The sequence below is a fragment of the Brassica napus genome, chromosome C6, assembly GCF_020379485.1.
Source record: "Brassica napus cultivar Da-Ae chromosome C6, Da-Ae, whole genome shotgun sequence".
Classification (NCBI taxonomy): domain Eukaryota; kingdom Viridiplantae; phylum Streptophyta; class Magnoliopsida; order Brassicales; family Brassicaceae; genus Brassica; species Brassica napus.
The window spans coordinates 25,535,295-25,551,338 of NC_063449.1; the positions used below are offsets into that span (position 1 = coordinate 25,535,295).

The following is a 16,044-nucleotide window of genomic DNA, read 5'->3' on the forward strand; positions in this document are numbered from 1 at the left end:
TCTTTTCTCATGATATGCAGCACATTTTTATTTAACAAGACAATAAAAATCGTTAACGACTTCAAAGAAAAGATAAGAGTAGATTCAAGATATGAGTTAGAGCTACATCTCTCATCTACACCTTAGCTCAAAAGATAACAATCGAGGAAACACATCTAAGAACATCTTTCGACATCATTCGGGCTGTTTTTTATTCTAAACTCAAGTCTTGAAATTTTGCAAACTAATAAAAGTATTTTACTACAAAAATGTGAAGATCTATATATAGAACTTTCAGAAAATAAATAGACCATGTCTCCTCTCATATACTATATCCTACATAGTACATAGTTTATATACATATGATAATTTTGTAATATTTTATATTCACGCAACAAAACTAATTGTAATATTTAAAAATCAATTATCCGCGCGTAGCGGGGAAAACGATCTAGTATTTTTAATAATAAAAAAAATCAATTAAAATAAATAGTAGGCCCTTCAATTATATTTTGAACGAATCAATCTTTTAACTCAACATTTATTAAATGTCAATCTTCTAGTGTATATAGTGTCGTCGAATGTTGATGAAACAACTAAATGAAAAGTTCATTAATGATTCCACACTAAAAAGTCTGGGTTTCGAATCAAAGGCAGAATTATGTGAATTAATGGAAAAAAAAACATATAATAAATTTGCAGCATGGCGCAAAAAGTAACATCAAACATGGATTCCATAGGACAGCTTAGTTGATGCAGTCATACATGAATCCTCATAAGACATGTAGAATTATCGGTTATAGACTCGTCTGTAATATTTTTTATAGTTTGTAATAACCTAATTATCCAGCGTTGAAAAATTTACTTGAACACATGATTCAGACATGAAATTACTCTAAATCAGTAAAATTTACTTGATGATTAGTTTATTGTATATTTGAGTATATAATCGTTAAAGCTCCGTTCTTGTGCTTTCTAAATATTTCGAGAACCATATTCATCAGTTTTGTGTACAGAGAAACATCTCTTCGTCAAGGCTAGCTCTGGCCATTTTTAATGAAACATTTGCCACATCTCAATAAGAGGTGGCAAATGATCCACCTCTCTAGTGGACTATAAATCAAAAGAAGCTCTCGCACTGTTAATGAAACATTTGCCATATTCATCAGTTTTGAACATTTGCCACCTCATTAGAAAAAAATATTCATATTTATAATATATTTGAAATTTTGATTTATGGGGACTTATACAAAGTAACAGAAGTTCTCTAGTGTATTTTTCTATTGATTGAAAAACTATTAGTTGTATAGGTAATAATGTTTTTATTTAGAATATATAAATTTTGTGTTTCAATGGTACCGGTCTGTTTGAGTTAAATGTTTCTTAATCTTTGTGCACAAGTCTACAACGACAATTAAAATAAATCGTAAGGAATAATATATAGGCGTTCTTTTTTTATTTGTTTCAAACCCCCAAAATTTCAAAACTTGTCCTTCTCTTCGTACTTGAATAATATCAACCTCTTCATAGTAAAAAAGCATAAATTTAATTTTCATAAATCATAGACTGAAGCAGATTTCCTTTGAGAATTTTAAATTGAATTGTTTATTCATTTTTGGCAACAAACTGTTTATTCATTAAAAAGATTTCTTATGATACATTTTTAGTTGGAAGTTTTATTACTAAACACCATATTATAAAATTAAATTATATAAAATAAAATTATGAGAAATTTTCATGTTTATCATATTATTGGTATCATTATTCATGTTTACCTTCATTAAAGTGACATTTTCAAAAATGTCTTCTTCATTAAGATGCAAAAGACTTTTATATTCTTGTTTTATATATAAATAAATAATTATTTAAATAAATAAAAAAAATTATACTTTTCGAACTATACATTTTCAAATTCAAATTTTTATAATTTTTTTTGAATTTTTTTTGTTCCAAATTTTATTTTTGAAATTCGAAAATTCTATTTGAAACTATTTCTTTAATTTGTTTTAAATATTTATTTATATATTTATTAGAATCTTAAACTCTACATTCCAAAACTCTTTCTCACTCCTCAACTCTAAACTTTAAGTCTAGATCATTAGTTAAACCTAAGTTATAAGTGTCTTTTACCTTTTAAAAATGAGGATAAAACTGGTTGAGGTAAACATTAAAATTGGTATTAGGAAGGTGGTATTTTAGGCAGTTTTCTTAAAATTATATCAATTTTATCAAATATAAATTAGAATAATTTGTATTAAATACTCCTTCCGTTACAGAAAGATCCCACTTTCTAGAAAAAAATTTGTTTCAAAAAGATACATTTTTTACCTTTTCAATGTATTATTTAATGAAAAATTGTAAATTTCACAAAAAGTAATGGTGTTTATTGGATTTCTATTGTCTAAAAGTTATGGAAAATTGTTACTCACAAAAAACAATGCATTTACAATCAAGTTTTAATGTGTTTTTTTAATATATGTGAAAAGTTTAAAATATGTATCTTTTTGAAACGGAGGGAGTATATTATTATATTCAGAAAATGATTTATTAATTTAATTTTCCATATCTAGTTTTAATGTCGCATTGCATCACCACCTACTTTACATTTAGGCTCCGACTGGTAACCTTTCTGAAAACAGGAGGAATGAATAGGAAATGAATTTAGAGGAATAAAATAGTAGAAATGAAAAAAAATGTTTGTTCCTTCCCAGATTTATCAAGAAATAATATTGTTCTTTATTCCTCCACAAAAAAAAAAGAATGAGAATGAATGAGAAAAATTTGTTTCCTAATTTATGAAAAAATAAATAATTTGTAACTCTAGAGGAAACCAATAAGCATTTCCACGTCGATGAACACATATCAAATACATGCATTCAACGTAACATTCGTATTACTATTTAGTCATCCCTTCAAATATATTTACATTTTTGTTAATATCTATAAATAGGGAACCAAGTTCATTCTAACAACCCACTCCACTGCAATGGCTTTCTCTAATAAGCCTCATTGCATATTGATTTTTATGATCTCATTTTTCATTCTTACTCTTTTTGTTTCAGCGTTAGATGTCTCAGATGTTGTGGCGGAAGCACCAGGACCAGGATCAGGCGGTGACAGCTTCTTTCCTCTATCAAAAAAGCATGTTATAATCCACAACGTTGTAAAGAACAGACAAACTCTGAATGTACATTGCAAATCTGATGACGATGACTTGGGGTTGATCCATATTCCTTGGAATCATTACTGGGGTTTCCGATTTCGTGTTAACATTTGGAGCACTACAATGTTTCGTTGCCATTTTACGTGGTACGGAGGGGGATCTCACCTTTTTGTAATATTCGACCCATGGAGAGACGATGATGAATTTGCAGCGTCTCCAGCCTGCGATAAATGTCTTTGGCAGGTGAGAAGACAGGATGGAGACGAAGCTATATGTCGTATAGAGGGAGGTTCAGATCCTTATTGTTTCCCATGGCTCGATAATGTGTAAGAAAAAGAAAAGATTGTTGTTATCACTATGTCATCTAAGAAAATGTTACCATCGTAATAGATTATAATAAAATAATATTATTGATAATTGCTTAAAATATTTCTTTATGTAAAAGGATAGTTCGTTGTTCAAAGGCTTAACGGTCATATTGGTCTGATGGGCCAGTGAGATAGAATGTGGTGATACGAAGATGCTGTGTTGGGCCGTATCGTTTACTCTAAGCCCACTACTAAGAGACTTAAGAGAGGAGCTGATTAGCTGAGCTCTAAGTGTCTTCTTCTTCGATATATAGAGTTAAGCTTAGCTGAGAGATGAAGCTAAGATTCTCTTTGTAACAAACTCTATCTCATAGTGTATTCAAGGATACCGTTCCTGAAGAGAGATGTACCCGGTGGTGAAGAGGGGAACTCTATAACAAACTCGTGTGTACTGTATTCCTTTTAATCTGTTCTTTCCTTTACGCATTACACACGAGAGTGATAGAGAGATAGTGAGCTTGAGCGAATCGAGTTAGAGAGAGAGATCATATCGGTTACAAGTGGTGTCAGAGCCAGGTTAGTCGAAGTGATACGAAGGGGGATTCGAAGCTTAAAGAAGATCGGAGAACTGAGGGAAGCTAGATCATCTAGATCCAGCGAGTAAAGATCTAGATCATCCAGATCTAGAAGGAAGCAGCCAAGATCGACCATCGCGGGATCGGAAGAAAGCTCAGATCAAACTCGCGAGTCCTGATAAATCAAGATCCATAGGGGAGTGTTCTTTATCTTCTTGTACTCAATACTCGTCGATAAAAGTTGTGCATGTTTCTTGGATAATATTGTTGATTCGAATCTAGAATAGATTGCTACTGACTTTGTCTCTCTGCTTGTCATCTGCAGGTGATAGTCAGATCAAGGTCGAGTCAGTATGGAGCCAATACCAGGAAAGTTTGAGATGGAGAAATTCGACGGTAAAGGTGACTTCGGGTTGTGGAAGTACAAGCTCCTCGGTCAATTAGAGATTCAAGGTTTGGGATCAGTATTGAGAGAGGAGATTGGGTCAGTGTCAGGAGATCAGAGTGACGATACAGAGTCAAAGGAGGTTAAGGTTGATCCCAGAGCTGCGGAGAAGGATATTAGAGTGAAGAATCTGTTGGGGACGTGCCTGAGTGACACTATTCTGAGGAAGATTATGCATGAAACTACAGCGTTGGGCATGTAGAAGGCTCTGGAGCAAGATTACCAAACGAAATCGCTCCCTAACCGCATCTACTTGAAGCAAATCTTTGCAAGCTTCAAGATGGAGGAGAGGAAGTCAATAGAGGAGAACCTCGACACCTTCCTGAAGCTAATTGCGGATCTAGCAAGCTTGAAGATCATGGTGAGTGATGAAGATCAAGCGATCCAACTTCTGACGAGTCTACCAACCCCATATGAACCATTGGTTCACACGTAGAAGTAAGGAACGGGGAAGGAAACACTGACGGTGAATGAATTAGTTTCCTTGGCTTACGCAAAAGAGGCGGAGTTGAGACAGAAAGGCTCTCTCAGCAGATCAAGACAAGGATCAGAAGAACTATATGTGGATAACAAAGGGAGAAATGATAAGAGAGGATCTAGAAATAATAACTACAACAGAGGGAGGAGCAGAGGCTACGAAAGAGGGAGATCAAAGTCAAGACCAAAGTTTGGACCAAAAGCTTGTTGGATCTGTGGAGACGAGACTCACTGGAAACGTGACTGCCCACAGCGCAAGCAAGACCAAAGCAAAGCCTCTACATCTGCAAACGTTGCCATGAAGCTACCTACCTCGATAGCTCTAACGGCAAGCACTCAAGCAAGAGAAGATGAGTGGGTACTAGACTCTGGGTGTACGTTTCACATTACACCCAGAAGAGATGTGTTGTCGCAGTTTGAAGAATTCAAAGGCAACAAAGTCCTAATGGGTAACAACACCTACTGCATGGTGAAAGGACAGGGTTTGATCACTATCGATAATCCTGATGGAACAGTGGTAACTCTAGGCCAAGTAAGATACATTCCGGATATGGCTAGGAATCTGTTCTCCTACGGGCAACTAGAGCAGTCAGGATGTAAATACGTGGGTGCAGGTTTCAGAGTTGAGTTCTACAAGGACAATCAGAGGGTTCTGTCAGGGGAGTATGATCAAGGCCTCTATTACTTGCAGGGAAAAGTAAGAAAGGTCAACATGAGTGAGACGTGCAGCGCAGTTGATACTACGAGCAGATGGCACTCTCGGTTAGCGCATATGAGTCAGTCATCTATGGAGATACTGGTGAGGAAAGGTCATTTGAAGAAGGAAGAGATAAAGTCACTGGGGTTCTGCGAGTCATGTGCAATGGGAAAGTCTCATAAACTGAGCTTTCCAAAGGCTAAGCACACAACGGAAGGAATACTTGATTACGTACATTCAGACTTGTGGGGATCACCGAACGTGACTCCAAGCTTGTCTGGATGCAAGTATTTCCTAACATTCATAGACGGCTACTCAAGACGAGTCTGGATATATTTTCTCAAAACAAAGGATGAGACGTTCCAGAAGTTCGAAGAGTGGAAGAACTTGGTTGAGAATCAGACTCAAAAGAAGTTGAAGTGCCTAAGAACGGATAATGGGTTAGAGTTTTACAACAGTAGGTTTGACAAGGTATGCAGAGACACAAGAGTTAAGCGTCACAAGACTTGTCCCTACACGCCACAACAGAACGGGGTCTCTGAGCGTATGAATAGAACAATAATGGATAAAATAAGGAGTATGCTTCATGAGACAGGTTTGGGTGCAGAGTTTTTGGGCTGAGGCAGCTTCGACGGCGGTATACATCATCAACAGGTCACCAGGCTCTGCGACAAATTTCGAAGTACCTGAAGCATTATGGTCAGGAACTGAGCCTAGATATGATCATTTAAGGAGGTTCGGATGTATATCGTATGTTCACACAGTCTATGATAAGATTAGCCCTCGAGCAACAAAAGGAGTTCTACTGGGATACGCACTGGAAACTAAAGGCTACAGAATATGGCTTCTAGACGAAGAAAAGGTTGTGATAAGTAAGGATGTGGTATTTAACGAAGAAAAGCTCTTCAAGCAGCGAGAAGAGTCTACAGAGGTTACTGTTGAGAGCAGCAAGCCACAAAACTCCAAAAGAAAGGTTTCATTCAAAGAAGAACTAGAAGAGTTTGAACCAAACAAAGATGAAGAAGTAGAGTCTTTGGCTCAAGGTGGAGCTATTGGGATTAAGGATCCGATAAATCTGTCAGACTCCAGTGATTCAGAAGACGATGATGAAGCTACCTTTCAAGAGGGTGATGAAAACCTGAGTGACTATATTCTAGCAAGAGACAGGGTTAGAAGGAAGATAAAGCCTCCATCAAAGTATGGAGATACGGACCTCGTGGCATATGCTCTTGCAAGTGCAGAAGAGATAGAAACAGAGGAGCCAAAATCATATTCTGAAGCCAGAAGAAGTAAAGACTGGAATCTTTGGAATGGAACAATGAGTGAGGAGATGGTTTCACATGATGTAAACCAAACGTGGGAGCTCACAGATAAACCGAAAAACCAAAAGGTTATAGGTTGTAAATGGGTTTATAAGTACAAGCCGGGCATTCCGGGAGTAGAGGAACCGAGGTACAAGGGTCGCTTGGTGGCAAAAGGCTATGCACAGGTTGAGGGCATTGACTATAATGAAGTTTTTGCCCCGGTAGTCAAGCATGTATCTATAAGGTTACTTCTATCAGCAATGGTTAACTATGATATGGAGTTAGAGAAAATGGACGTCAAAACCGCATTTCTTCACGGAGTTTTACAGGAAAGAATCTACATGACTCAGCCAGAGGGGTTTGTGCAGAAAGGACAAGAAGATAAAGTTTGTTTATTGAAGAAAGCGTTGTACGGGTTAAAGCAGTCTCCCCGTGAGTGGAATCATCGATTTGATGATTTCATGATCAGAAAAGAGTATAACAGGAGTCAGTATGATCCATGCATCTACTTAAAAGGGAAGTCAGTTGAGTCAAGAGTGTATCTGTTACTCTACGTGGACGATATAAGCTTCTGAAGTCAGAATTTGAAATGAAGGATTTGGGTCCAACTAGACGTATTTTGGGTATGGACATTCTAAGAGAAAGGAGCAAAGGGACTTTGAGGTTGTCACAAGAGAGATACTTGGATCAGGTTCTAAAGACATTTGGCATGCAGGATGCGAGCTCGGTTCAGACTCCGATAGGGTCACAGTTCAAGTTGAAAGCTGTTTCCAAACCGGAGGAAGCAGAGGAAGTGAGGAAGATGGAAGGAGTTCCTTATGCTAGCGCAGTGGGGAGTCTTATGTATGCGATGGTAGGTTCAAGTCCTGATTTGGCGTATGGTTTGGGACTGGTGAGTAGATATATGGGAAAGCCAGGAACAGAGCACTGGGCAGCTGTAAAATGGATAATGCGCTATCTCAAAGGAGCAGCTAAGTTGAATTTGTTGTTCTCGAAAGGTTCAGACTTTCAGGTTCGAGGGTATTGTGACTCAGACTATGCATCAGATCAAGATAGCAGCAGATCAATCACATGGTTTTTGTTCACTATGGGAGGAAGCACTGTTAGTTGGCGCTCATGTTTGCAGAAGGTGGTTGCTTTGTTGACAAAGGAGGATGAATATATATCATTATCTGAGTCGAGTCGAGAAGCAGTGTGGTTAAAAGGAGTCTGTGAGGAACTGGGCTTCAAAAAGGACGCAGCGGAGATATACTGTGATTCGTAAAGTGCGATCTACTTAGCAAAGAACAACATGTTTCATCAACGCTCTATGCATGTTAGAGTCAAGTACAATTTTGTCAGGGAGTTGGTGGCACATGGTTTTGTGAAGGTACTAAAGATTCATACGTCCAAGAACCCGGCTGATGCGTTGACAAAGGTACTACCAGGAGAGAAGTTCAGTGATCATCTAAAGTCACTGAACGTGACTGAAGCTTAGTAAGATTACATTGGCCAGTATCGTCTTGAGTCATCTCAGCAAGGGAAGACGATACAGGGGCAGAGGTCTAACAACGGTTTGTTGTTGGAGAGGAGTTGTTAAGGATGAGGGTTTGTGTTCAGAAGTTTTTAATCAGGGAGACTGGCAGGAGGTTATACCAGGATCGGGAATGCACTAAATGATACCAAGGAGATGGTATTGTAAGAGAACAAGAACCAAGGTGGAATTTGTAAAAGGATAGTTCGTTGTTCAAAGGCTTAACGGTCATATTGGTCTGATGGGCCAATGAGATAGAATGTGGTGATACGGGGATGCTGTGTTGGGCCGTATCGTTTACTCTAAGCCCACTACTAAGAGACTTAAGAGAGGAGCTTATTAGCAGAGCTCTAAGTGTCTTCTTCTTCGATATATAGAGTTAAGCTTAGCTGAGAGATGAAGCTAAGATTCTCTTTGTAACAAACTCTATCTCATAGTGTATTCCAGGATACCGTTTCTGAAGAGAGATGTACCCGGTGGTGAAGAGGGGAACTCTATAACAAACTCGTGTGTGTGGGAACCGAAATTTGCACTGTCAATTTCCGTTTAAATTAGGAAAGTTAGGAAAATTCTAATTTCCCAGAGGTCTCGGATATCTGTTAAACCACACGCCAAGCAATCAGAACACGCGATTAAAGACCAAAAGAAATAAGAAATCGTAAAAGAGAGCAAAAAGAGTTTTATTCCGAATCCGCGTATGAGCGTTAAACCAAGGTAGAAACCTTGGCTAGGAGAGCTGTCGGCGAGATTCCTAGTTCTAACAACCTAAGACTGCAAAACCTAGTTGAGTCGCAGCTCGAAATAACAAAAACGGAAAGTTGTCTAATTGCTCTAAGTGCTAAGTTTTCTCTCAAAAAATTCTTCTTCATGCCTCTCACCTAGGACCCCTTATATACTGGCTCCAAGGTCGGTTTACGCTTTTCCTCTTCTGCCCTTAAGCCGCCATAGCATAAAAATGGAGATATTCCATTTTTTTCGATCTTCGTAATTATCTTCAAAATTTCGTATTTATCCGCGGAAACTTGACATTTATCTTCCCTTGCGAACCAAGCGTAAACCGACATGCGGTTTACGGGCTGTTGGTTAAGAAATCGTAAGTTGGCCTCGAGTCATGTCTTAGGTCCCATTGGGCCGTCTTCCGACTCGAAGCGTTTATTATGGCTTCTTTCGATAAAGAATGAACTTTCCGCGGTTTTTACGGTAAAGTTTGATTGATAACTTAGAAATGGCGGGGAACGTGAGATGGGTCCGCTACGGTATTTGGGAGATAGCATCGAAGGGTAGACGAGAATGCATGAACTGATGTCGTATCAACGTTTCGGAAGAGTAGCGACCGAGCGGAACGGACGTTTGGTCGCTACGTAGCGACTGAGCTTTGTCTCGAACTCGGTCGCTACGTAGTGACCGAGCGGAGCACGTGTTTGGTCGCTGCGTAACGATCCTTTTCGAGCTCTTGTCCGATGACTCGCGTTTCTTCCGCAAAGCTTTTCGTAAAGAAGAATCTATTTCGAAAAAGTATTTGTCGAAGAATTTTTCTACGTTTTTCTTCTTCGGGGATTTGGTGAGAGATCGGTCGCTACGTAGCGAACGAGCCGTGTACGTGCTCGGTCGCTACGTAGCGACCGAGCCGTGTACGTACTCGGTCGCTACGTAGCGACCAAGCTTTGGTGAGAGCTCGGTCGCTACGTAGCGACCGAGCCGTGTACGTCCTCGGTCCTTACGTAGCGACCGAGCTTCGGGGAGAGCTCGGTTGCTACGCAGCAACCTTGTTCGCATCTTTCTCCGAATTTTCGTGAATGTGTTTTCTCCGCAAGATTCTTCGTAAAAATAAATCTTTTCTAAGATTTATTTTTCGTAAAAACATTCATGCCGATTTATACGGACTTTCAGACATTCATTCCGTCGTGACCGATTTTGATCCCAACAGTTAGACCCCCAGCTCGTTAGAACCATGAGCTTCTAGCGTGAGGTTTTAGCGAGTGGCTTGGCAAGTTAGGTGAGTTAGGCGGAATTAATGGTCAAAAAGGTCCGTTGTAGGTGGTCTTCTCGCTCTTCTAAAAGTAGAACGCGATAAGATTGGGGCTGCGCCTTATGACGGCTGCCTACGTACCCTTGTTGAAGGGATCAAGCCTTTCGTAGTTCGTCTTGGAGTTAAGGTTCGTATGACTAGTTTTCCAGCGAGACTTTTACGGTCTGGTTTTTACGTAGAGGTTATCAGGCGTGTTGCTGCCGATGGTATTTTATATGGGTGTAGAAGGAAGACTACAAGTTGTCATCTCGTAATCTAACTCTGTATGAACTGCTATATCCATGATCTGTTTTGAGAGTTTTCCGCAGTGTGTAAACTTGCGGGATTTCTGAAGACGCTCGAATATTGGCAAAGAGACAAATTTTGGGATCTCGTATCAAGGTTTTTGATACAATGCCTAGAGATGTAAGAGACCAGTGCGCTGGGTTTAGGGCAAGACCTAGGTTTACTCCTGGTTTTATAGGGTGCGATGACTAATTCGACTTACGTATCACGTTTCAGTTTCATCCTGATTCCATACCGATTTAAAGTCCGCGATAGGTTCTCGGCTTATACGATTTGTATGGTTGGAACCGAGCATCTCTCCAAGGACAATTTTTAAGCCTCCTGGAAGTGCTGACCAAAAATTTTGGGTTTATTTTATAGCGCTATTATCCTTGTTGTGATCAGCAACAAACTTAATGGTTAAAATTACCGTTTTGAGTCTTCGCGAATGATATGTTTTGAGAAGATGTTAGTGCGTATGAATGTCTGGTCTTCCAAGAAAGTGTTTTTATCGAGGAGGGAAATTTCGTCAAAGAACAAATCTTCAGGCGTCTGCGACGTCTCGCGATGCTGAAGATTTGTTATTCTTTCGTATGCCGCGTTTCGTGCTTGAAATGTTTGCGGGCTTGAAGATGTTTCGCGATGTTGCAAGGGATTAGTCTTAGCCCTGCGTTTGGGAAACATTCTGGTTTGACTACGGATGTTCGAAGCCAGAATTGTTGTTCCTGTTTGGATTTGATTTGCGATCGAGGAGTTAGGACCAAGGGGTCCCCGAAAAGAGGCATCCTCCTATACCGTGCTTTGTGTGGTGTTGGCCTTCCGAGTTTTCTTTCGTATCTATTTGAGGATGTTCCGTATAGCTATAAGAGCTCTGTTACGAGTTTTCCTTACATGCCGCATTTTACGAGTAAAACACATTGGGCTTAAAGTGAATCGTAGTATATGGAACTTGGTCGACTTTTGACAAGTGGAACCTTTCCGTTAACTGTTTGGTTGTAAGGACTGAGTTTTGTTATGACGAATTTACCGTATGGTTCCCGTTTTTGGGTGGTACGATAATTGTTTGTGTAATCGTTACTTGGTGTTTCAAGACAAATTTCGGATTACCGTTTAGCCGTCAGGTTATTGGAGCGGTGGTTGCTCAATTGTTTTGGCTTTGCATGAAGGTTGTGCTCAGCTTTATAGCCAAGGACGTTGTTGCCAAAGGATTAGACCATGACACTTTCGTGCTGTCAATAAGGTCAAGTCGGTTAGAATCGTCCTTAAAGGGGATGCTGGAACCTAGTTTGGCTTCGAAGGAAAGGCGTAATTGAGCGAATGACGAATGGCGTTTATCGAGATTGATAGGCCGAGTATGCCCATGGTGGTAGAAAACTTTTTTCCACTTTAGGGTAAATTTATACGATGAAAGTTTCGTATAATGTTTCCTTTATTCGTATGGAAGTTGTTTCCTTTGTTTCTGAGGGAGATAAAGCCTGAGAAGCTCGATACAGAGCCCGTGCGGAGTCAGTTACGGGGTGATTTCCTACTCGGACGTGACAGAGCGGAATGAGAGCGGATGCCAGTGAGTCGCGGGGCTAAAGGATGAGATCTTTCAGATCGTGGTGTGAGGAAGTAAAGTTTATATTGGTCGTCCAATGTCGGATCATACAGCTTGGTTTTTTGCTATAAGGAAAGAACTTTTTCGTAAAACCTGTTACGTTTACTTTCGAAAGTTACTTCGTATGACATGATCTGATTATACGAAGGATTTTTTGCGTAAGTAACGGGCGACCGGTTTTTACGAATTTATTAAATTGACGCGACATATGGAGATTTCAAAATAATGATGTTTCCGCAGATTTTAAGAAACGTTTTCGCTTTTGTTTTTATTCTTCGGTGAAAGTTTCTCTGAGTCACTCATGGAGTTTTCCCAAAGGTTATTTCACCGAGATCTAGTCGCGAAACGTTTTTGCAGGTTTCTTGAATGAATCAGTTAAACAGCGATAGACTTAGTCTACGAGCGGGGAGGACGTGTTCTCTTTGTCGTATATTCTATTACTTTTGTTGTTGATTTTGCTTTATCGCAAATGTTTTTGATGTTTTTCCGTGAGTCGGTTGGTTCAACGGAAAATGAGAGTGATGCTTTGATGCCTGAAGATTTCTCGTATAATGATTCTTATACGAAACTCGTTTTATCAGATCGGAAAAGATCTTTATGACTTCAGCAAATCATCGACTTTCATTCTGAAGTTTTGCAGAAGTTTTCTAAACGAATGATTGCGATGATAGATGTTGTATAGTCTTTGAGAATTTTTCCAACATGGTTTGGATCAGTTCCTAGCGTTTAGACGAATCTCAGATTGTCGTTTGCTTTTAGGACGATCTTGACGAGACATCGCATTGTATGAATATTTTTCCGCATATTTCTACGAGAGTTTGCTTTGTTAAAAGCATTTTCTTGTCGAAAGCGTTTTCTTGATCTTGACGAGACATCGCATTGTTTGAATATGTTTTTGAAGTATGGGAGTATACGAGTATAGTATAAGCACCTACTCCGTCCCTTTTTTTCTCGAGGAATAGAATGATCGACAGTCCGAGTCGGTTTGAAGACGACGCTTGGACTGTGATTTGGTTGTTTCCAGGTTGAAGACTTGGAATATGTCGGTTCCGAGAGAATTGCCAGAAACGAATCGGTTTTAAGACGACGTTCATGTCTCTAGTTTTTTCTCTCCTTAGGAAGCGAGCTTGATATGCGTGGCGATCGTTTCTCGATTTTCGGAAAGTTTAGATCGGTATGCAAGATTTGGACGAACAGTTATGGGACAATACATCGAGACAGGAAAAATCACCTAAGACTTAGTTCGCTAGACTATCCACCTAGGTTTTACGTTCCCTAAAGTTCTATGGCAGTCTCAAAGACGTTTTTATTTCTTAGTAATTTCCTACGAAAACTCCAAGTCTAGTTTCAAAAATTTCAAGTCGCAAATACCTTAGTTCTCTCGAAGATGCAGTTTTGTCTCTTCTCAGTTTTGCTTGCTCATTTCCCTTCCTCTTCTTGCGTATGTTCGCCTTTTTCGATATTGGTGTTTATCATTTGAAACTTGACATTTATCTTCCGCACTTGACTGATACGAAGTCAACAAAAAGGTTCAACGTAATCGTATAGTTGAGGCGGCTAAGGTGTTAAGTTAACCGTGCCGTATTATACGATTAATATGAATCCACGAGAGAGAAAACTAGTCTTTGCGGGATTTTTTTTTTTTTTTTTTTTTAATCGTAAAGTTTCAATGGTAACTCCAATCGAGACGAAACAAGAGAAGTTTCTATCGAGATTTGAAGGAGAACACAAAGATGGAGGTAAGGGCGAGTAGGAGCAAGCGAAGGAGTTTAGACGAATCTTACTTGTTTCGTCGTAAAATCTCAACGGTAACTCCGATTGAGACGAAACGAAAAGCGTTTCGATCGGGATTCAAAAGAGAACACAAAGGAGGAGATTTTTGAGGCCAGACAGGTCACTATGTAGCGATCTGGAGGTCTGACAGGTAGCTATGTAGCGAGTAGAACTAAGCCAAGAAGAGTCCTACTTGTTTTTGTCGTAAAATCTCTAAGGAAACTCTGATTGAGACGAAACGAAAAGCGTTACAATGAGGATTCAAAAGAGAACGCAAAGGAGGACATTTTTTAGGCCTGACAGGTCGCTACGTAGTGAGTGGATAGTTGGCTTGAGCTTGGTTGCTACGTAGCGACCGATCAGTGTGCGTGCTCGGTCGCTATGTAGCGAACGAGCTTGGCTTGAGTTCGGTCGCTACGTCGCGACCGAGCTGTGTGCGTGCTCGGTCGCTACGTAGCGACCGAACTGTGTGCGTGCTCTGTCGCTACGTAGCGACCGAGCTGTGTGCGTGCTCGGTCGCTACGTAGCGACCGATCAGTGTGCGTGCTCTGTCGCTATGTAGCGACCGAGCTTGGCTGGAGTTCGGTCGCTACGTCGAGACCGAGCTGTGTGCGTGCTCAGTCGCTACGTAGCGACCGAGCTTGGCTGGAGCTCGGTCGCTACGTTGCGACTGAGCTGTGTGCGTGCTCGGTCGCTACGTAGTGGCCAAGCTTGGCTTGAGCTTGGTCGCTACGTAGCAACTGAGCCGTGTGCTTGCTCGGTCGCTGCGTAGCGACCGAGCTGTGTAATCGATTTGTTGCGCTTCCTTTTTCCGCGATTAACCTAGGGGTTTTCTGGGGTTTTTGTGAGAACAAGTTTTACCCCTCCGAAATGTTTTCGGAAAACGTGTTTTGGTAAAACCCTTACGCATTGAGATTTCTTTTGTTCGGTAATGAGCCAAACGTACGGGGTTTGATAAGATTTATCGTTTCCCTTTATGTTTAAAAAGAGAAATCGCGAGCTCGTTTCATTACACTTCCTGTGGCGAAAAGTCGCAGCAAGGTTTTCGATTTTCTCAAGAACTGTGGCGTTTGCATAGGCGTTGGCCATAGGCGCAGTGGCGGCTGGAGTTTTCTTACCAGCGTTGTTGCGAACTGCGATTTTCTCTTTCGTATTTCCGTACATTGTTTTGATCAAGCGTTTTGCAGCTATGAATTAGAGTAATCCGTACCCCCCCCCCTCCTTCTAGCACCAAACTGTAGGAACCGAAATTCGCACTGTCGATTTCCGTTTAAATTAGGAAAGTTAGGAAAACCCTAATTTCCCAGAGGTCCCAGATATCTGTTAAACCACACGCCAAGCAATCAGAACACGCGATTAAAGACCAAAAGAAATAAGAAATCGTAAAAGAGAGCAAAAGAAGTTTTATTACGAATCCGCGTATGAGCGTTACAACAAGGTAGAAGCCTTGGCTACAAGAGCTGTCGGCGAGATTCCTAGTTCAAACAATCTAAGACTGCAAAACCTAGTTGAGTCGCAGCTCGAAATAACAAAAACGGAAAGTTGCCTAATTGCTCAAAGTGCTAAGTTTTCTCTCAAAAAATTCCTCTTCATGCCTCTCGCCTAGGACCCTTTATATACTGGCTCCAAGGTCGGTTTACGCTTTTCCTCTTCTGCCATTAAGCCGCCATAGCATAAAAATGGAGATATTCCATTTTTTCCGATCTTCGTAATTATCTTCAAAATTTCGTATTTATTCGCGGAAACTTGACATTTATCTTCCCTTGCGAACCAAGCGTAAACCGACATGCGGTGTACGGGCTGTTGGTTAAGAAATCATAAGTTGGGCCTCGAGTCATGTCTTAGGTCCCTTTGGGCCGTCTTCCGACTCGAAGCGTTTATTACGGCTTCTTTCGATAAAGAATGAACTTTCCGCGG

General features: G+C 40.2%; 2 protein-coding genes across 2 annotated transcripts; both read left to right on the plus strand.

The window, feature by feature from the left end:
- Positions 1–1,988: 1,988 nt before the first annotated feature.
- On the plus strand, positions 1,989–3,569 carry LOC106384205 (S-protein homolog 5-like). The gene has a single exon (XM_048760816.1). The coding sequence runs from the start codon at positions 2,966–2,968 to the stop codon at positions 3,470–3,472; it is 507 nt and encodes a 168-aa protein (XP_048616773.1). The 5' UTR covers positions 1,989–2,965; the 3' UTR covers positions 3,473–3,569.
- Positions 3,570–7,537: 3,968 nt separating this feature from the next.
- Positions 7,538–8,212, plus strand: LOC125588434 (secreted RxLR effector protein 161-like). Its single transcript, XM_048759773.1, has one exon. It carries the CDS (start codon positions 7,538–7,540, stop codon positions 8,210–8,212), a length of 675 nt encoding a protein of 224 aa, XP_048615730.1.
- Positions 8,213–16,044: the final 7,832 nt, after the last annotated feature.

Coding starts and splice junctions, on each gene's coding strand:
- LOC125588434 (XM_048759773.1), top strand. CDS start 7,538: ATGAAGGATTTGGGTCCAACTAGACGTATTTTGGGTATGGACATTCTA.
- LOC106384205 (XM_048760816.1), top strand. CDS start 2,966: ATGGCTTTCTCTAATAAGCCTCATTGCATATTGATTTTTATGATCTCA.